General features: G+C 42.9%; 1 protein-coding gene across 5 annotated transcripts in view; it reads right to left on the reverse strand.

Moving 5' to 3' along the window:
* Positions 1-23,742, reverse strand: part of LOC148542789 (coagulation factor VIII-like) — a 306,775-nt gene that overhangs the window by 111,094 nt on the left and 171,939 nt on the right. For all 5 annotated transcript variants that reach the window (XM_088467390.1, XM_088467391.1, XM_088467389.1 and 2 more), the window contains one exon: positions 3,005-3,161. In XM_088467390.1, the coding sequence (XP_088323516.1) occupies positions 3,005-3,161 (157 nt within the window). The remainder of the gene's footprint in view (positions 1-3,004; positions 3,162-23,742) is intronic.

Raw genomic sequence — 23,742 nt, forward strand, 5'->3', positions numbered from 1 at the left:
AGAGCAAAATAGAATAAGCATAACAAACATAAAAAATGTGTATTGCTGACATTTAGAAAAATGATATGCAAATTAATGTGGCATGGTTGGTAGATGAGAGAGTGAGGGAGAAATATTTGGCTGCTAATAAATAACATATAATTATACACGAAAACAAAAGGAATCGTAAAGCTATGCAATGGTGTGGCAGAGTATGGTCAGGGACACCAAGAGGGTGGATGTCTGGACTTGCTGTGGCGGTGTAACTAGGAGCTCCAACCATCTTCTTCATGGGGCACGTTCCCCAACTTAGTCACTCCTCACGGTAAGGGCTTATACAGTATAATACTAGTTTATGTAAATGTACTAGCAGATGACTGAGAACCATAATTTTTTCATAAAAATCTAGCTTGATTTAAGAGCTGATATTTTTCTAGTCTCTCTGATGTTCCAAAGGTACAGTACCCAAGGCACTGGGAAGGGGACAATGCTTGGAATTGAATTACCCTGTTCTTCTAAAAATGTGTTTTGAATATTTAATGTGCTCTAAACCTTATATGTTTACCTTCAGCTTCTTAGGAAAGCCATGGGCATGATGCTCACCCTGAGTCTCGCTAACCTATACTTGGGCATAGTCAAGAACCAACATGTGTGGGGAGGTGGCTCGCAGGGTGTCTCATGCTTTATGGCTGTAACATAGATTATTTATTGCGCAGCTGAATAAATCTTTAAATTTAAGTTTTGTTAGTAAGAACATAATCAGGAGATTTCTTTACTTGATATTGCCCTCTATCTCTGAAGGTACGAGTGTGACTATGGGGCCTATGTATTAATAATCCCATTACTGCTGCTTTTATTAACAGTCCATATCGGAACAGAATTTTATTTGTTACAAAATTTCCCCCTCTATGCACAAAATGCAACTCACAGGGACAGCGATAGCGATAACTGCTATCCCTGCAAGTTACATCCCCGGCATACTGGAGGAATGTTTAACTTTTTTGGAATACTTCTCCAAATTATTTGGCACTACACATGCGCACAGTGGGCCTGATTCAGAGATGTATGCTAACCCAATGGTTAGCGCATATTTCCGATGGTGGGAGGACTGCGCATGATGTGTACTGTGTATGTGCAGTCCTCCGTCTGCGAGTACGCTCGCAGTGCCTCATGATTGACAGGCTGCTGCCTTTTAGGAGTCGAGCGGGGGCATTCCTGGGCAGCTTTTCCGGAAACGGGGGTGTGTGACCCCCATTTAGTGGGAGGAGCGAGGCCAGGGTCTGCACGGGTGCACGCAGACTTCCTGGCCTCGCAAGCTGCCAGGACCCAGTCAGGGCTGTTTAACGCGCAAGGAGGCTAGATGTATGAGGACACATCAACACATTTCACAACGAGATATCAAGCAAATTGTCACAAAAAAGTATTTATTGCCAGTTTACTACTACATTGTTCAGCAATCTAGCATTTGGAACCACCCCCTATAAATTATGTGTTTGCCCCTGACTAGCAGTGGTGCCTGGACAGCACTTTGCATCTGGATATCAGTGCATCGGAACTAAGGCCCTGATTCAGAGCCGGACGCTCTGACAGAGCGCTCGCTCTGAATCAGGGCCATCCCTGCTCCGCTCGCATAGCTGTGGGTGACCACCCACAGCTATAGCGAGCGGCCATGGCCATGATGATGGTCGCGATGATCATGACCATCGCGACCATCGGGCTTGTGACGAGACCCTGCGTTAGGGTCTCGCTGCCGCAAGCCCAGGAGTGCTTTTGGCTCTATCAGTGATGTCAGTGGGGCCGGACTCAGACGGTAGACGTTCCCATGGGAACGCCTCCGTCTGGGCAGCCATGCCCCCGGCACGCCCACCAAAGGGGGCGTGTTGTTAATCACCATCGACAGCATGCCCCCTTTGGTGCGAGATCCTTAACGACGGCTTGGCCGTCTTTATTCGGGTATCACGTATGCGCACGACGGAGCCGCCTCCGTCGTGCGCATGCACACTTGGGCACCATCGACCCGCTTGCGAGCGCTCAGCGCTCGCGAGCGGGTCAGAGTCAGGCCCTAAGGCCTTGCCAAGAGAAGGTAAGAGTTATTTTTAGTTAACAAAAGTGTGTGAAGAGCTGGGAAATGTTTATTTGGGGGAGAATGGGTGGTAGGCTGAAGCTTTGTCTAGGGTGTCGCAAAAACTTGCACTAGTGCTGACCCCTAATTTCAAAGCAACTAAAAAAAAAACAGTCTACACATATTAAAATGCCAAAACCTTAATATACAAGATCAATACATATTTTTACATACAGGAATGTGTATAAAATGTTCCTCTACAAATATAGTACAGGTTGAGTCTCCCATATCCAAATATTCCAAAATACGGAATATTCCGAAATATGGAATAATTTTGGCATGACTGAGATAATAAAACCTTTGATTTTTGATGGTTAAATGTACACAAACTTTGTCTAAGGCACAAATTATTACAAATATGGTATACAATTACCTTCAGGCTTTGTGTATAGGGTGTAAATGAAACATAACTTTATCTCATATATGTACACAAACTTTGCTTGAGCCACAAAATTATTGAAAACATTGTGTAAAATGACCTGCAGGCTTGGTGTATAAGGTGTATATAACACATAAATGCATTCTATGTGTATATTGGGGTCCCATTCCCAAGATATTTCATTATGATATGCAATTATTCCAAAATACGGAATATTCCGTTATCCAAAATACCCCTGGTCCCAAGCATTTTGGATATGGGAGACTCAACCTGTACTTGCAATATTATAGATTGTAAGTACTTGTGTTCTCTAATTGAGTTTGTCATGGTATCAGTTATAATAATAGGTTTCAAATTGGGTCTTCAACATATTTATATAAAGGTTGCATGGTGCGCATGTGAAATAGTCTTGCACAAATTATTTGCATTTTTATGGTTATGAAATGTCTGTACACATGTCTATGACCTACACCTAATATTAAAAAATAGTTACCACATGGCATAATGCAATACTTTTTTCTTACTATGATTTCATCATTCACTTCAGCACGAATACATGGACCTAATAGTCCTAGGTGAGCATCTCTCTCCCCGCGAATTGCTGGTACTGTGAAGCTACTGTCCAAATACTCGCGGAATATCACTTTCTTATACCACTGGAACCCATGGTAGACAGGATGTCTGAATGGAAAGAAGGTGGGAATTTGTAAAAGGCAGCAGTAGAGTGAGGTTCAAAGAATAAAAAAATAATAATTTGCAGCTCTTATCTAAATTGTGTGAATAAATACCCAATTGTCATATATGTTTATTTTATTAAATATAGGCATTATTTTATTAAAGTGGAAATTAGTGTTATTTCTAAAAATTGTTGAAAATTTGTAACCAGTATGAAATCCAATCACATTTCACTGGTATGATGGTCACAAACATATTCATGGTATAATTTCCAATTGACCCTTTTTAAATTTGTGGGTCAAAATTTGCAGCTTGCATCCATCATTCGCAGTGTTACAATTATATTAAAATTTGCCTTTTCAAATATTTTTATACATAATTTTAATATTTATAATGGTAAAAAAATTATTTGACCTCTTTAATCTGAAGTGTGAACATTTATGATTGTGTACAAGGTTTGTTGTTTGCAATTGAAAACATTAAAATGGAGGCGTGACCTAGCTGTCCTGCAGAGAAGTCGCACTTCCATGGAGCTCTCCCTCCCTGAGCCATAAATAGGCACCAAAACCTCCTATTCCTGCCCTCTCTCTCCCCCATATTACCTCTTGCTCCCCCCCCTACCTCTGGTGACCGTTCAGCGATCTCCGCGGCGCCATCAGCAGCCGCCACCCGGTGAGGCCTACTTCCCGCCCTACAGCCGCGGGCTAAATTTCCGGCCGGCGTGCCGCGACAGTCTGGCCGGAATCTCCACGCGGGCATACTTGGACCGGACCTCGTCCCAGCCTCGCATCCTTTGCCTCTCTCCCTGCCTCCGGAGACTGCTCTCCCCCCTACCTCTGGTGACCGTTCAGCGATCTCCGCGGCACCATCAGCAGCCGCCACCCGGTGAGGCCTACTTCCCGCCCTACAGCCGCGGGCTAAATTTCCGGCCGGCGTGCCGCGACAGTCGGGCCGGTATCTCCACGCGGGCATACTTGGACCGGACCTCCGTCCCAGCCTCGCATCCTTTGCCTCTCTCCCTGCCTCCGGAGACTGTCCCGCGGACCCCGCGTCTCCTTCACCCGCCGCCGATCATCTGGGACTGCAGCCGTAGACTACGCTTCCGGCCGGCGTGCCGCGATAGCTCGGCCAACACCTTTATGTAGCTGTGCCTGCTCTGCACCACACGATCCTGCCCCCCTCTACCTTTCCTCTGCCACAGGGACTGCTGCGCCGCTTCCTCACCTACCGACGGCCATCAGGAGAGGCCTACCTCCTGCCCTGCAACCGCAGGCTAAGTTTGCAGTTGCAGGTTTGTGCACCTGGCGCTCCCAGACCGGACCTCTCACCCCCAACTCCCCCTGCTGGATTCTGCCCTGCGGCTAATACAGCTTCATCAGCCACCGGGATTTGAACCGAGGTGCGGTGGCCGCAGACTGGACTCTCGCCCGGCGCGCCATTGATTATTGGCTGACACATCTACACCCGCTGCCGACCGTCTCTCTCTCTACCCCACATCACCCAAGGTGAGCTATCCCCCAGCATCACCCGACCCCTGCAGCTCCTGCAGAACACTATCACAAGCCACAACTAGACCCTGGCTGAGTCGCCTAAGGCCACCCAGTGAGCTGCATAACCACCGTGCTCACTTACCTGCATTCTTCACTTATCTACTCCTTTACACTGAAAGTACCCAGATCTGCCATCATTTCTGGATCCTCCTTGTTCTCCCCCTGCACACTTGGGTTCATACATTTGATATTCTTCCTGCTGAGACCATTGTGACTTTGGTGCTCTTGATCCCCCTGACACTGCCTTCTCCTCTCCCTCATACTTCTCATCCACCCTCCACATCTTCTCTCTAACATGCCTAGAGCTGGGAAGAAATCCTCTGGAGGTGACCTCCTTCCATACCTCTCTCAGCAGAAAACTTACGGACGCTCAGACTCTGAAGATGATGACCTTGGCCCCCTTACACGTCGAGACTTTCTTTCCCTCCTAAAGGAAATGAAAGATGTCAAAGCCTCTGTTCAAGCCCTTCACTCACTAAAAACTGATGTCGCGGAGATCGGGGACAGAACCAATCAGCTGGAACATCGCATGGAAGAAGTAGTCTCATTCCAACAAACCATGGATACGAACTTCCGTCATATACGTCAGGACATCACTCAATTACAAGAAGCGCAGGAAGATCAAGATAACAGAGCACGAAGAAATAACCTTAGAATCCGGGGAATCCCAGAGGAGGTTGAACCTGCCCATCTTGAACTCTATCTCAAAAAACTTTTCACCACAGCTCTCCCCGGAGACCCCTGAAGATCATCTTCTTCTTGACCGAGCTCACCGTGCATTACGTCCCCGCCCAAATGATCAATCTCAACCTAGGGATGTAATTCTTAGGATGCACTATTTCACCGCCAAAGAAGCCGTCATGAAAGAAGTCCGTAAACTTCCTACAGTAACCTACGACAACTCTACCTTACAAATTTTCCAAGACCTCTCTCCGATTACCTTGGCTAAACGCAAAGACTTCAGGCCCTTCACCACCATGCTTCGTCAAAAAGATATCAAATATCGTTGGGGATTTCCATTTTGTTTAATGGTCTGGCACCAAGGTAAACTACTCACAGCTAAATCGCTTTCTGAAGCTCAGCTCTTGCTCTCTACTCTGGGCATCACCCCAGATTGAACTGTGGATGCGACCCTGTCTCCGTTACCACAGAGACCCCCCAGAGTGGATTCTCGTCAGCCTCCACGTTCTGAATGGGCAACCGTCCCCGCTTCATCCTCGCCATCAGCTATACCCTCTGGGACTTGATTCATTTCACCAGGTTTATTTACTGTTTCACTATTTTTTGTATTGGACCCATCGTGGTCTTGCTCCCTCTACTGTGGGATTATCCATGTTTTCTCTTTCTTTTTTCTTACGAAACCTAAGAAATTTTGATTATTCCGTAATCTGATATATCAGTTTGTTTCTATATCAACATATATTTTTCTGTTGCATTACTGTTTTATTGATTATGCTACTGTTAATTAATATTTATTTATTTTAATTTATTTTTATCATTATCTCATTTGGTTGTTATCTTATATGTTTTTTTTTTATTTATTTTTCTACTTCCCCTTCTTCATACATCTGTTCCGCATACTTTGCATTAATGTTCAATATGTTTTTTATTATCTCGGGCCTTTCAAGAGGGGCCTTATGTTGACTTTCCCTGTTGTTCGGATACGCCTCCGTAGGGTTTATAACCCTTTCGCTGACCTATGTGCTTTACTGTCACATAGTATCCCTTCCCACTGTCAGCACTATCGGTCCTGGTCTATTTTGCCAAGTGACCACTCACCCTGCCCTTCCCTTTCAGTTTTTTCCTTGCCCCCATCCCTCTCTTCCACTGACCACATACTACTCTCTCTTATACACTACATTTCCATTCTCTCCTGTGTTTCTAATGCTCTCTTATTATGCTTTCTACTTCTGGTTTGCCACCCATGGGTCTCCGCGTCTTATCTTTTAATGTGAAGGGGCTCAATAGCCCCCAGAAGCGAGGAAAACTTTTTGCTTCTCTTAAACTACATCAAGGTGATTTAGTTTTTCTGCAGGAAACTCATTTTCTGCATAATTCCCACCCAGAACTCCGTTCCAGGGCATACTCTGATACATACCATGCCTGTGACCATACTAATAAAAAGCGTGGGGTCGCAATCCTTTTTGCTCGTCACCTCACCTTTGAACTTTCTGATTCATTTGCGGACAAAGCAGGCCGCTTTCTTGTCCTGGTGGGTAAAGCTTAACCATAGACTGTGCACTCTAGTAAATGTTTATGCCCCTAATCAGGGTCAACATACATTTTTTTCGAAATTAGACTCTATTATTTCTAGGCTCCGTCAAGGTGAGCTTATTGTTGCTGGGGATTTCAACACAGTTCTGGATAATACCCTAGACCGTTCTGCTCCTGTGGCCGCATCTTCTCCCCCTTCAGACTCTCGAAATTCACGATCTCTCCACAGCCTTATGCGATCTCAGCTTCTGTATGATTCCTGGAGAATCAAAGAACCTTCTGCTCGCGAGTATACGTTCTATTCCCACCCACACAAATCATACTCCCGTATTGATATGATCCTGCTCAGCCATGAATTCACCTTACATCTACAGTCAGTTCAGGTTCACCCTCTCGTTTGGTCTGACCATGCTCCCATTTCCATCGATATCTCTGGTCTATTGCCCCATTCTCGTCCCATGACCTGGCGTTTTAATGATTCTCTATTTCATAACCCAGAAACAGTTTCTTCTATTAAATCTCATTTTAAAGATTACTTTGAACTTAATGATCACCCAGATGTTTCTAGAGCTACTCTCTGGACAGCACATAAAGCAGTGCTATGGGGGCACCTGATCAGTATGGCATCACGAAAAAAAAAAGAATCCCTTACTCGGATCAATGAACTCTCTCTTCAATTGCACACTTTGGAATCTACACACAAATCCACCCCCACTCCTGCTAACTTAGTTGCCCTCCAGGAGATCAGATCTAAACTTGATCCCCATCTTTCTGAACAGGTGGCCAAGCACCTTTGATGGCTTCGTCAGACTTTTTATGAAAAAGGTGACAAAGCAGATAAAAACCTTGCGGCTCGTCTTCGTTCGGCTAGAACCCACAAAAATAGTATCTCTATGCGTAATTCTCATGGCCAACTGATTCATGACCCAGTAAGCATTTGAACTGCCTTCCAGTCTTATTACTCTAATCTCTACAACCTCACGGCCCCCTCAGATCCACCGCCAATTATTCCTACTTCCCAGTTAACCTCCGACTTTCTTGCCAAGTCCCAATTACCATGCCTGTCCACTAGTGCTCTCAAGCATCTTAATGCTGAGATCTCGTCCGATGAAATTGAACAAGCCATACGTTCCCAAAAGTCCGGTAAATCCCCCGGCCCTGATGGGTTCACAGCAACATATTATAAGAAGTTCTTGGATCTACTTGCCCCCCACCTGCACATCCTCTTTAATAATGCATTTCGAGGTACCTATTTCCCCGCTGAAATGTTGGAAGCCAGAATCATTGTGATCCCTGAGGGCAAAGATCCACTTAATTGCGCCAGCTATAGGCCTATCTCCCTCCTTAATTTAGATCTAAAGATATATGCTAAAATTCTGGCAAACCGACTGAATGCCCTCCTTCCCTCCCTGATCCACTATGACCATGTTGGGTTTGTCCCAGGCCGCCAAGCTAGGGACAACACTAGACGGGCCATTGACCTTATTCATATAACAAACTCCAGGAGATCCCCTACTATCATGCTCTCTCTTGATGCTGAAAAAGCATTTGATAGGATCTCCTGGGGTTTCATGAGGGCCGCCCTTGAGGCATTTGGCTTCACGGGTGACTTTCTCACGGGAATATTAGCATTGTACTCAGCCCCCTCTGCTAAAGTTCTTATTAATGGTGTCCCCTCTAATTCGTTCTCCATTACTAATGGTACCCGGCAGGGCTGCCCCCTATCCCCTCTCATATTTGCTCTCGTGATAGAACCACTTGCCTCCAGAGCAGATCTCACCCAGATATATGGGGTGTGCAGGTGGGACGCACTCACTCCAAGATTTCTCTCTTTGCGGACGATATCTTGCTTTCCTTAACCCAACCACAGATTTCCCTTCCCAACCTTTTCACCGTTCTGCGATCCTATAGTGCTATCTCTAATTATAAAATGAATTACTCTAAATCAGAGGCCATGCTGCTCCACGTGCCCCCTCCAATTACTGAGACTCTCCAGGCTGCCTTTAAGTTCAAATGGCAACCCAAACGGATTCGATACTTGGGGATTTATCTCACCTCTCGCTATGATCTTCTCTATCATGAGAACTTTCCACCTCTTTTTTCCAAAATGCAAGCCGATCTAAACTCTTGGAGTCGTCTTATTATTATTTCCTGGCTGGGCAGGATCATATCGGTTAAAATGAACATCATACCCAAATGGCTTTATTTGTTCCAAACACTCCCTGTTGCTGTACCGGCCACCCTTCTCCGAGATATTCAGAAAGCTCTGGTCCATTTTATCTGGAACCACAGACCCCTCCGAATATCGGCCAACGTTTTGAAGAGACCAGTAGATGCTGGTGGCAGAGGCCTTCCAGATATTAAACTCTATTACCTAGCCTCCCATTTCTCGCAAATTGTTACCTCTTTTTCGCCCCCAGGATCCACTTCCTGGTTAGACCTAGAAGCTGCCTATATTACCCTTCCTGACCTTACCTCCATTTGGGGCCTTTCCCCCTTGCAGCGCCCTGTCACTATTAAACAACTTCCTGCCCTTAAATTTAATATCTCCCTCTGGGACCGACATTCACTCAAATTGAATCTTACCTCCTCCATTTCTCCCCTAACTCCTATTTGGTTCAATCCCTTGTTTCCCCCTGGGTCTTCTGTTAAAAAAGCATACTTATGGTCCAAAGCGGGCTTTAAGTTTCCTATAGATTTCTCCACACAGGGCCAATGGTTGTCCCTACCAGAACTCCAAACACAATGTCCAGCCCAAACATTAAGCCCCTTTGAATTTTTTCAAATTAGTCATTTTCTGCATTCTCTACCTTCTGCATCGGTACTCAGAGAACTTACGCCCTTTGAACGCCTTTGTAAATATTGTCCCCTTACCAAAGGCCTGATTTCACAACTTTACTCTATTTTTCTTGACATAACTTTTCCTTCCTCAAGATCTCATGAGGTTGCGTGGGAGACAGATTTAGGCCCTCCTCCAGAGGAGGAAACCTGGGAGGAAATCCGACTTAATATTGCGAAATGCTCCATCTTCACTAAAATTAAGGAAACCTCATACAAAATATACTACCGTTGGTATTATACCCCTGTACGACTCCATCAGATGTTTCCCTCCTCATTACCTGACTGTTGGCGGGGCTGCGGCCATAGAGGCACTATGTTACATATTTGGTGGACATGCCCAAATATTATCCCCTTCTGGGATTTGATTACTGACCTTTTGAACTCTTTGTTGGAATCCCCAGTCACAAAGGATCCCTGGGTATTTTTGTTATGCTGCTCACCACCAAATCTTCATAGTTTCTCAAAGAAATTACTTATGCATGTTCTTTCGGCGGCAAAATCTCTGATAGCTCTTAATTGGAAATATACCTCCCCACCGTCTCTTTCTGTGCTTAAACGCCAGATTTGGCATATAGCTGCTATGGAAGAGATAACTTATTACTTTCATGATAGAGGACACATGTTTGCTCAAGTATGGGCTCCCTGGCTTTCTGTTGAGCATAGACATCTACCCCCGTCTTTCTCTGGGAGGTGACGTATATGGAGACCCAAGGAGGGTAGACACATTTTCTTCTTTAGTTTAAGCTGAAATTTTTTTATTCCATTAATTTTTGTGGTCATTTTCCCCTTCCCTTTCCTTCCCCAACCCATTCCTCCCCCCCAATGGTTTCTGACCTATTACTGTTGTCTCATATATAAGTACTTATTTGTATTGATAATTTGGTTATCAATTTATTTCTGTTGTCACCATTAATAGACTGATATCTATTTTGTTTTTTTTGCTTTAACCGATTCAATTTTATTGTTGATTGTGTAAAGCTGTTTGATATTGGCATTGTTTATCGTTTTGTTATGATTGACCATCCAAAATAAAGAATTTGAAAAAAAACCCAAAACATTAAAATGTATAAATGTAAGATTGAACAATTTCAAGCTGAGCTGCACACTTCGGATAGACTCGATCATGTATTAAGTGTCTGGACCTGGTCCATTGAGCTCGAACATGGTCATTTGATTTTGTCAACTTTAGTTTGATTTCCTATTTCAAGAAATCTCTCACTTTATACCTGTTTGTCAAACTGGTTTAACAAAGAATATGAGTCTTATCCAAGCATCTCTAGTTATTTCCAGTAATCCACACTATTATGGTATATAAATTCCCTTACTGAACTGCAACTCTGGCACATCAAATGTACTATCTTGCTGACATAAACATTTTTCGCTATCTGGTAACCAATTTAAATTAATCAGATATGAGTATCTTCCCAAAACAAGAAATTAGTGAATCTCCTGCATTAATTGGAGAGAAAGACTGGCAGGAAAGTATTTTAAAATTTGCTCTTTAAAAGTCTAAATAAAGGCTTGTGAGTGAAGATAAGCAAATGGTTTTTGAAAACTAACATTTGTACAAATTTTGTATACTTGAACACTATGGGGTAAATTTCCTAATCATCAGTTTTAGTTCTAAACCAAAAACGTCCATGAGCATAGTGTTAGCAGAGGTATTAGTTACCAGATCAAATCTTCTTCATACATTGTCAGTAGGACACTGGGAAGCTCTTTATGGTAAAACTAATTTTATAGTAAATGTTTTTTTTTTTTTTTTTTAACAGCATATAAGTTAATATGGATAACAATATTACTTCACCACGTTCTAGAACATTCCTGTAACAATATAAGCCTCAGTCTGTTGTAATATCCCAACACCCCTTCTCAACAGATGAGGCTTAATACACTAGAGCAGTGGTTCCCAAACTTTTTTGAATCACGGCGCCCTAGAGTATCAGCATTGTTTTCATGGTACCCTAAGTTTAAGTTTGTTATTGAGAAATTCAGACAAAAAAATAAGTAAAATAGTAAAGTCAAGTAAATTGTGCTGACCTGTCATCCTGAGGTTCAGTTATGTGGTGGTGGACAGGTTTGCACTTCTGTTTGTCCACATATTTATATTACATTGGCCATAAATAATTTAAAATGGTGCTGGACCACTAATCTGAGGCACCCCTGCAAGTGTCCTGAGGCACCGCAGGGTGCCACGGCGCACAGTTTGGGAACCACTGCACTAGACCAATTTTTCCAGATAGTCTACAATGTCTCTCTCCAGCATCATGGCGGGAATATCCTCGAACATGTCCAGCTGGCAGCCCATGGTTTCTCTTCCTGCTGGCAGCCCAGCCATTGTCCATGACTGGTTGTCATGCATGGATTTAATTTCTTCCCTTGCTGCCTCTATCCATCTGTCAGCATCCCCTTCTGCCAAGTCAAATACTTCCTCCCAGGACATGGGTTCACGTATCACAACTGTGTTTGCTTTATATGAAAGGCGCACAAGTGCTTTACATTTGTTTTCAAGCTCTTGTTCAGTGGTTGTCTTGCTGGTGTCTTCAGAGCTAGTGTTCTCTTCTTTATCCAGATGTGCTGGGATCATCACTTCATTTCTCAGTTCCTCAACACATTTTCTGTTTTTGGATTTAAGATTTTGTATCCTTTGGAACATTTGCTGTACCCAACAAGAATCCCTTCCACTGCCCTGTTGTGCAGTTTACTGGGTCCTTCTGCGGGAATGTAGACAATGTTTTACACCCACAAACTCTAATATGTTTCATACTGGGTTTCTTGCCATGCCATAATTCATACAGAGTTTTCTCCACTGTTCTGGAGAATAGTCTGTTCTGTAATTAAGTGTCTGTCATTGCAGCTTCACCCCAATATTTTTCAGATAGTCCTGAATCTGTCAACATGCATCTGATCATTTCAGTCAAAGTTCTGTTCTTTCTTCCAGCTACCCCTTTCTGTTCTGGTGTGTATGGAACTGTGAATTCACCTCCAATATCGCTACGCGATGCAAGTGGATTTCTTTGAAATTTGTCTCTAGTCATTCTAATCCTGTAACTGGTCCAGTACGTCATCCTTGCTTTGAATCAGGTAACTGTGCATCTGGAGTAGTCATTAGTAAAAGCCACAATACAGATGTGTCCTCACTCATCTTTGCTGCAGTTGCGCCAAACAGGCTCTCTAGGCGCACCTGGTCCTGTGAGACACATCTAGTGCTGGGCGTCTTTTTGCATCTTTTTCCCGAAATTGAGTCTAAGTCGCAATGCAACAGGACCTGGTGGCTCACTCACGCCAGGCATACTGCGCTACATGGCGTATTGAAACACATCTGTATATCTGTTACCTCCTGGTGTGCGCACTTTTATTAGGCCACACACATTGCTGTGTATAAGATCAAGTGTTCTCAATGCTCTGCTGTCACTTTGTTTTGGGATTGTTATTATTGTGGTTGAACAAAAGCCATTTTATCTGTTACATCCACATTCAGGCAAAAATTACCAATACGGCACGTAATAACTTGTACGAGTACATATGTAGTTTACCGCATACGCTGTCCTTGTGGTCTCCTCTATGTGGGGAAAACCACAAGGCAGTTCAAGGAACATATGGCCGTACACAGGTCAGCCATTTGGCTGGCCTACAAAGGCAAAGAACAGGACCAGCTCGTCGCCAAACACTTTAAAGAACGTAAACATCCTCTGGCGACCATTTGTTACAAAATTCTGGATTGTGTACCCAGGGAAATTAGGGGAGGCAACAGAGCCAATTGCCTCTTACAATTAGAGGCACGATGGATATTCTCCTTAAATACCATAAATCCTTATGGATTAAGGGGCATATGTATCAAAGCTTGATGTGAGATAAAATTGTGAGACATATATCACCAACCGATCAGCTTCTAACTTACATTTTGCAGGCTGTGTTTAAGAAATGATAGTTTGGAGCTGATTGGTTGGTGATATATATTTCACATTTTTATCTCACATCAAGCTGTTATACATATGTCCCTAAATGAGGCCAACCATTTAGGTGGCTTTTTATAGTAAAGTAGATTTTTTATATATATATAGAATGCCTTTTTAGGATCATTCATTGTCAGCATTATGTTGTGCATGGATCGGTCATGTATTTTGACTTTATCTTATCTCTATCGCCATCTTGTGGATTGGGCTAATTACACTTGGTGTGTCTTTACTATAGCTATCTTAGCCACCGCAACTGTTCCTGGGTAACGCCAGGGGACGTGCGTTGCGTAATTTGTAACGTCACCAGGACCCGGCGGGCGGCAGCTCTCTAATTACTGTGGATCTATGATTATAAAGGTAAGCTTTTTACAGTACAGGTTGAGTCTCCCATATCCAAATTTTCCGAAATACGGAATATTCCTAAATACAGATTTTTTTTGCATGACTGAGATAGTGAAACCTTTGCTCTTTGATGGTTCAATGTACACAAACTTTGTTTAAGGCTCAAAATTATGTAAAATATTGTATAAAATTACCTTCATGCTTTGTGTATAAGGTGTGTATGAAGCATAAATGAATTTCATGTATGTACACAAACTTTGTTTGAGCCACAAAATTATTGAAAATGTTGTATACAATTACCTGCAGGCTGTGTGTATAAGGTGTATACATTCTGCGTTTAGATTTGGGTCCCATTCCCAAGATATTTCATTATGGAATGCATACAGAATGGCACTCCTAATCAAAGGCAAATACTGTGGTGCACAGCAATGAAAAGGTATGTAGAGCACAGAATCTGCGGCACTCAATCGGGTTTCACAACGATAATAACGATGAGACCATATTAATCTTCTTGAAGATTAATATGGTCTCATCGTTATTATCGTTGTGAAACCCGATTGAGTGCCGCAGATTCTGTGCTATATATATATATATATATATATATATATATATATACACACACACACACAATGTCTATCTGCCGGCACTCAAAAAATGTATAAACAGCTTGCTCCGGTGCACAGAAGAAAAAATCCAATAGATACCATCAAATGACTGGCACTCTGAGACAACAATGATTAAAATATCCAAATGTATTGGCCTAACGTCTTCGTGGTCACAGGCCCGCCCTCAGGACAAAATACATACAATAAGGAAACAAAACAAACACTTACACCACCATTAAATGCTTCCCAACTACACGCCAGCCTCCACTCACCATGGCGGGCGCAGGCACCTCCCACCGGAGACCTGGCTCTGCCGAACTTACGGAATCTGCCGTTGCCATCACCACAGGGACCACCAGCATGCGTTCCATCGGCTGGCCTCATGCGTTGCAGACCCACTCAAGCAGTGCCCCGAGAGCAGGGGCAGCTACTGCATAGCCCGAGTAGCAGGGTGGCTGTAAATATACAACACCATCATAAATATACGTATCATAACAAATGAATAATATAAATAACTACATATAAAGACATAAGAAATACACAAAAAAAATCAAAACAACACATAGAGCAATATATAATCCCTCCCGAAATACCACACAACATAATATAGCCAAAACTAAAGCTACATATCACTCCTATATCACCTATTACTCACAAGAGACAATTCCAATTGATTTTAGAGTTCAATCCCCCAGGTTTCGTTGTACCCAGTCTAGTTATTTATCGGGATTCTTTGAATAACAAGGTTTTAGCTCAGTCCCCGCCTCTAAGTGAGGCTGGCACATGGTCAATGATATAATACCTAAGGAAATCCAATGAGTGGACGGCTTCATGTGCCGTCATCCGCTCCCTGAATTTTCTTGTAGTTTGACCCACATAATGGAGCCCACAGGGACATACAATAATGTATAGTACATAAGAAGTGAGACATGTATAAGCAGAAATCTAATATTATAAATGGTATTATTATGTGGGTGTTTAAACGTCTTGCACGGTACAAGACATTTGCAAATCGTACACCCACTACATTTATAACAAACAGGTGGTTTGAAGTACACATTAGGAGGCACCGTCTTACCAAAATCAGAAATATCTGAATGAACTAATCTGTCCTTAAGATTACGGCCCCTCTGAAAGGCCGCCAATGGTCTTTTATTGCGAAACATGGGCAAGTCCTTGTCCATGCTCACAATCGGCCACAAGGCTTTTATGGCCCTCTTAATTAGTGGACTAGCCACCGTAAATTCACTTGTCCACGGGATGACATTCTTATCATCCCTCTTGGCCGGATTTAATAAAAGAGACCTTTGCATCTTAAGGACTTCTTGTTTCTGTTCATTTAATAGACCAAAATCGTAGCCCCTAGATAGATACTTCTCAATCAATGCATCTAATTATGGCTCAATCTTAGCAGGGTCACTAATGATGCATGCCACATGCATCATCTGAGAACGTGGCAGTCCTTTCTTCAAGGGAGGTGGATGGTGGGTCATTGCCATCAAGAGAGTGTTCCTATCTGTAGATTTACGGAACACCCCAGTCTGTATCATACCATCTATCACAGTCACATTGACATCTAGAAAATTGGCATTATTAAAACAATGTGAGTATGTAAATTTAATGGGTGAATTTAATCCATTAATTTCCTCCATAAGATGTTCAAAGCTTTCCACCCCTCCAAGCCATACTAGGAATACATCATCTATATACCTAGTGAACATCAAAATAGAAAGAAAACAAAAAAATTTGTAAGGGACTTGCGCTAACAGAATGGCAGCAGGGGTCCAACCCAAAGAGTCACCAGTTCTTAACCTTGCAAAGCATATACAGAAAACAGGGGAAGGCCACCCAGCGCTGGTCTGAAAAAAATAGTTAATTGAATAATGAAATCCAAAATATATTATAAGTAGTTCTTCTGTATAGTGACATCAATCGAAATCCTCAGGGAACTTTAAATAATCAATGTCGACTGATATATCCCAATGAGAATATGCTCACCTCAAATTGGTGAGATGTGTACACATAAGGGTATCTTTTAGAAGATCTTCTAGATTTATTCAGGGATAACACTTATCCCACTATAATCGATATTCCACGGACCCTCAAATAAATCACAGAGAGCGGGCTCCCATCGTGTAAGGCAGTAAGGCAGTTTATTCACAATAAAAATACACTAAACACGTAACAAAAGATACTGGACAGAAAAAATATATAATAGAAAATAAATAAATGAAAAACCCCCTTCGGGGTATCCTGCGTACCGGAATGGGCCCAGAAATAGGCACTGTAAAGAACGTGGGTGGATAGATGTTAACCCGGGTACATCTCCTCCCCGATCAGTCCAGAAAAGATCCCTTCCTAGGTCCAGCCAGGCAGCAGTAATTTCTCCCACACCACCAACGCGTTTCGGAAACCTGTTCCTTCCGATGTTTTGCCAGTGTGCATGCGCACGAGGGAGCCGGCTACCAAGGGAACGCCTGCCATTTGGGGGAGGCCCCACTAACATCACTAGTGATGTCAGTGGAGAGCTTCCGGCTCTGACAGAGCCAGAAGCTCTCCGGGGCTTACGACAAGTGAGACCCTACCCTAGGGTCTCGTCGTAAGCCCCGATGGTCGCGATGGTCTCTGACCATCGCGACATTACCCGAGAGGTCGTTAGAGCTGTGGGTGTTAACCCACAGCCTAACGACTGCAACAGAGGCGGGCAGTCAGGATGCAAGTGGCTGCCCAGTTTCTGAGCGACCGCATGCATCCTCCGACCGCCTCTGAATGAGGCCCAATATGCTTTAAAAAGTAACAAAATATCTCAAATATTCCCATTCTATCCACAATGGTTATCTAAAAACCCTAAAACAATCCATATTTAATAAAACCATATATAAAATGACACAATCTATCCCCGATTGGTGAAAAACAAAGTGCAGTGCATAATCCTAACATAAACATATACATCCTTAGTGATCCCATAGTTCTTTTAAGTCCATTTACTGTTTTGGTAGTGCAAAACGATGCATCCGGAATAAAACTGCAACGTAATATCCGGTGCACGGAGCCCAAAGGCGGAAGTCGTTCACCAACAGCAGGTCCGTCTAACATGGCACGCAAGGAAATCCTGCTGCCATGATTGAATTGGTATTTCCGGGCCATGACCAGCAGGACCGGAAGTCGTAACAGTATCCCAAGTCCTGACCGTGGAACGCATAAACGGATGTCATGGGTGAGACGGACAAGTGTCTCCGCAATATAGACATCAGTTAGCCGCACGCTCAATTAACTCTTTATTCACTGCATCTCCGTTCACTGAATAGCACCATGGAGATTAAGTTTTTCTCAAGATGCTGATAGCACCGCAGGCCCAGGGATACCTCATAATAAAGAATAAAAACATGCAGTAAGGAAACAATATAATAAAAAATCTTATACACTCTAGAATCTATATTTATAAAAAATCAATAAATTATGAGAAATCAGTTTTTATGATTTTTCATAAATATTGATTTTTTTATAAATATAGATTCTAGAGTGTATAATATTTTTTTATTATATTGTTTCCTTACTGCATGTTTTTATTCTTTATTATGAGGTATCCCTGGGCCTGCGGTGCTATCAGCATCTTGAGAAAAACGTAATCTCCATGGTGCTATTCAGTGAACGGAGACGCAGTGAATAAAGAGTTAATTGAGCGTGCAGCTAACTGATGTCTATATTGCGGAGCCACTTGTCCGTCTCACCCATGACATCCGTTTATGCGTTCCACGGTCAGGACTTGGGATACTGTTACGACTTCCGGTCCTGCGGGTCATGGCCCGGAAATACCAATTCAATCATGGCAGCAGGATTTCCTTGCGTGCCATGTTAGACGGACCTGCTGTTGGTGAACGACTTCCGCCTTTGGGCTCCGTGCACCGGATATTACGTTGCAGTTTTATTCCGGATGCATCGTTTTGCACTACCAAAACAGTAAATGGACTTAAAAGAACTATGGGATCACTAAGGATGTATATGTTTGTTAGGATTATGCACCGCACTTTGTTTTTCACCAATCGGGGATAGATTGTATCATTTTATATATGGTTTTATTAAATATTGATTGTTTTAGGGTTTTTAGATAACCATTGTGGATAGAATGGGAATATTTGAGATATTTTGATACTTTTAAAGCATATATTGCTTTAAGATCACAGGTGTTTTTAAAAATGAGCATCATTAATTGTGTGCTCATGTATATAAGGAGCTTTAGTTTCCATTTCTCCCATGCACCTTGAGGAAGGAACAGGTTTCCGAAACGCGTTGGTGGTGTGGGAGAAATTACTGCTGCCTGGCTGGACCTAGGAAGGGATCTTTTCTGGACTGATCGGGGAGATGTACCCGGGTTAACATCTATCCACCCACGTTCTTTACAGTGCCTATTTCTGGGCCCATTCCGGTACGCAGGATACCCCGAAGGGGGTTTTTCATTTATTTATTTTTTATTATATATTTTTTCTGTCCAGTATCTTTTGTTACGTGTTCAGTGTATTTTTATTGTGAATAAATTGCCTTACTGCCTTACACGATGGGAGCCCGCTCTCTGTGATTTATTTGAGGGTCCGTGGAATATCGATTATAGTGGGATAAGTGTTATCCCTGAATAAATCTAGAAGATCTTCTAAAAGATACCCTTATGTGTACACATCTCACCAATTTGAGGTGAGCATATTCTCATTGGGATATATCAGTCGACATTGATTATTTAAAGTTCCCTGAGGATTTCGATTGATGTCACTACACAGAAGAACTACTTATAATATATTTTGGATTTCGTTATTCAATTAACTATTTTTTTTCAGACCAGTGCTGGATTGCCTTCCCCTATTTTCTGAACATCAAAATAGGTCTACTGATCTCTGGATCACTGAAAAACATGTGTGCTTCCTGATCGAACATGTACACATTTGCATACAAGGGGGCCACAGAAGAACCCATGGCACACCCTCGTAACTGCAAGAAGAAAGACCCATCAAAGAGAAAATAATTGCGACACAATGTTAATTCCAATAAAGTCAAGAATAAATCGTGATCAAAAACAGAAACAGATAAGTTATCCCTCAGAAATTTTTTCATGGCTGACATACCCCCCTCATGGGGGATAGAGGTGTATAGATTACATACATCTAAACAACACAACAATGCCCCCTCTGGTAACCTGCCTATATCACTTAACTTTTTCACAAACATAGTTGTATCCTTCAAAAAGTCTCTTGCTGGTATAATAATGGTTGCCGAATACACTCCAGAAGCTGGGATATTGGCTGTAACAAAGAGCCCCGGGACGAAATAATTGGCCTGCTTGGTGGTCTAATGGGGTCCTTATGTAGTTTAGGTAAAGTATATAACACAGGGACTTTAGGGTGTGAACACAAAAGGTTTAAACACCTTGCAATCGATTGTGTTATTCTCTTTAGCTGTTAATAAAATAGTAGTCAACTCCTTCTGATATTCCTGTGTAGGATTGCCAGTGAGTTTGGAGAAAACGTCCCGATCAGACAATTGGTTGTAAATCTCAGTCCTGTAATTCTCAATCCCCTGGATCACAATGGCCCCGCCCTTGTCAGCTGGCCTAATGATAATGTACCTATAGTTTTCCAGGTTCTGTAACGCCTGAAATTCCAACTTGGAAAGATTCGGGCGAACCTTACAGGGAGTAGACACATATCTATTGACCGAATCGTCAAGTAGTCTACTGAAAGTCTTCAGTGATGCATTTGAAGATACTGGATCATAATTTGACCTGGATGTCTTACGTAGGAAGGTTTCTTGTACAGACGGTATATTTACTTGACTTTTATCCCTATACAATTCTATTAATCTTAACTTTCTGGAGAATTTATGTAAATTGAATTTCCAGTTAAATTCATCATGTCTGTTGGTAGGGACGAAACTAAGACCTTTATTAAGCACCCTGAGTTCAATAGGAGTCAGGGTTTGGTCTGAAAGATTAAAGATTAGTGTTTCTTCCTTGAAGCCACCTTCCTTCCTCCTCTTCCCCTGCCCACCCCGATGGGTGGAAGATCGTCTATGGGGTTTGGGGTGGCTGTAGACCCTACCTCTAAAGGGGCCTCAGGTCTGGTCATAGTATCTTCTGTCTCTGACACTCTAAAATCGCTGCTGCTGCTTGACTTATAATGGTCATTATGTGATCCCTGACCTTTCCTCTGCCATGGTCATCTTCTCCTTGTCCCAAATTTATTACAACGAAACATATCACCACCAGAGAGCCATATATATATACTTTATTGTCTTAATAATCGGAATCAACTGACAATTTCTTCCTACGCTTAAATTTCAACAGTTCCTTGCGATACTGGTCACACTGAGATTCCAATTTAGACAACCAGTCATGGCTGGTGTCCTCTTCTAGTGTTTCAATATGTTCCTTTTCAAAGGCAGCAATCTTTGTCCTGGCTGATGTTAATTCCTTATTTGCTTCCTCCACCACCAGGATCATAAGGTCAAAGGCACACTTGTTTAAGATAGCAATCCACTTGCAGACAAATTCGGGGTTATTTCTTCCAATTGTCAGGACATTGTGTACCCTAAAACCCCTCTGTATTTTATGCTCCCTAAAGTAATAGGAAAGTGATATACTATGTAGCAAAAAATGAATTTCTCGACGTTTAAGTTTCTAGAATTGAAAATAGAGATCTTCTGCATTATGTGTAGGATCAATATCAATCACTGTCTCCTTGGAGAGGATGTTGTCTATTTCCATTTGGGAAAAACTAAAATTCTCTCCCAGTGGTGTAGTTAGCACACTGTGGCATCCAGTAAGGTCCTGTCCTTGGACCGGACCCCGCAATGAATCCATTCCACAGTGATCTATGGCCCTGATTCAGAACCGGACGCTCTGAATCAGGGCGTTTTTTTGGTTTTTTTTTGGAGCGGCCTCCCGGCCGCTTCCATAGCTGTGGGTGACCACCCACAGCTATTGCGAACGGCGAGGATGATGGTCACGATGGTCAAGACCATTGCGACCATCGGGCTTGCGACGAGACCCTTGTGGTAGAGTCTCGTGGCCGCAAGCCCCAGAGAGCTTCTGGATCTAATAGAGCCAGAAGCTCTCCCACTGACATCACTGGTGCTGCCAGTGGGCCGCCCACAAAAGGCAGGTGTACGCATGGGAACGCCTCCGTTTGTGAAGCCACCCCCACGCCACGCCTCCAAAACGGTGTGAGCTGTCGATCAAAATTGACAGCCACTCCCTTTTGGTGTGAGACCCGGAGCGACGAAGCGCCCGTCGCTAGCCGGGTCTTGCGCATGTTGGAGCTGGCTCCGGCGTGCGCTGGCTCCGGCGTGCGCATGCACAGTGGCCTAACATCGACCTGCTCGCAAGCGCATAGCATTTGCGAGCGGGTATGAATCAGGCCCTATATCCAAATAATACTTGTAGAGACAAGAAAAATGTATGGGCAAAGTCCAGAATCCACAAAAACAAATATAAATATGAATATCACTGTGGAATGGATCCATCCATAGACAACATCCTCTCCAAGGAGACAGTGATTGATGTTGATCCTACACATAATGCAGAAGATCTCTATTTTCAATTCTGGAAACTTAAACGTTGAGAAATCAATTTTTTGCTACATAGTATATCACTTTCCGATTACTTTAGGGAGCATAAAATCCCGAGGGGTTTTAGGGTGCACAATGTCCTGACAATTGGAAGAAATAACCCCGAATTTGTCCGTAAGTGGATTGCTATCTTAAACAAGTGTGCCTTTGGCCTTATGATCCTAGTGGTGGAGGAAGCAAATAAGGAATTAACATCAGCCAGGACAAAGATTGCTGCCTTTGAAAAGGAACATGTTGAAACACTAGAAGAGGACACCAGCCATGACTGGTTGTCTAAATTGGAATCTCAGTGTGACCAGTATCGCAAGGAACTGTTGAAATTTAAGCGTAGGAAGAAATTGGCAGTTGATTCCAATTATGAAGACAATAAAGTATATATATGGCTCTCTGGTGGTGATATGTTTCGTTCTAATAAATTGGTGACAAGGAGAAGATGACCATGGCAGAGGAAAGGTCAGGGATCACATAATGACCAGTATAAGTTAAGCAGCAACAGCGATTTTAGAGTGTCAGAGACAGAAGATACTATGACCAGACCTGAGGCCTCTTTAGAGGTGGTGTCTACAGCCACCCCAAACCCCATAGACGATCTCCCACCCATCGGGGTGGGCAGGGGAAGAGGAGGAAGGAAGGTGGCTTCAAGGAAGAAACACTAATCTTTAATCTTTCAGACCGAACCCTGACTTCGATTGAACTCAGGGTGCTTAATAAAGGTCTTAGTTTCGTCCCTACCAACAGACATGAAGAATTTAACTGGAAATTCAATTTACATAAATTCTCCAGAAAGTTAAGATTAAAAGAATTGCAACGAGATGAAAGTCAAGCAAATATCCCATCTGTACAACAAACCTTCCTACGTAAGACATCCAGGTCAAATTATGAACCAGTATCTTCAAATGCATCACTGAAGACTTCAGTATACTACTTGACGATTCGGTCAATTGATATGTGTCTACTCCCTGTAAGGTTCGCCCGAATCTGTACAAGTTGGAATTTCAGGTGTTACAGAACCTGGAAAACTATAGGGAGATTGTCATTAGGCCAGCCGACAAGGGCGGGGCCATTGTGGTCCAGGGGATGGAGAATTACAGGACTGAGATTTACAACCAATTGTCTGATCGGGACATTTACTCCAAACTCACTGGCAATCCTACACAGGTATATAAGGAGTTAACTACTATTTTATTAACAGCTAAAGAGAATAACACAATCGATTCCAAGGTGTTTAAAGCTTTGTGTGTTCAGCACCCTAAGGTCCCTGTGTTATATACTGTACTTCACCTAAAACTACATAAGGACCCCATTAGACCACCAGGCAGGCCAATTAATTTGTCCCGGGGCTCTTGGTTACAACCAATATCCCAGCTTCTGGACTGTATTCTGAAACCATTATTATACCAGCAAGTGACTTTTTTGAAGGATACAACTATGTTTTTGAAAAAGTTAATTGATATAGGCAGGT

Source organism: Taudactylus pleione, unplaced genomic scaffold, assembly GCF_031769625.1.
Source record: "Taudactylus pleione unplaced genomic scaffold, aTauple2 ptg000009l, whole genome shotgun sequence".
Taxonomy (NCBI): domain Eukaryota; kingdom Metazoa; phylum Chordata; class Amphibia; order Anura; family Myobatrachidae; genus Taudactylus; species Taudactylus pleione.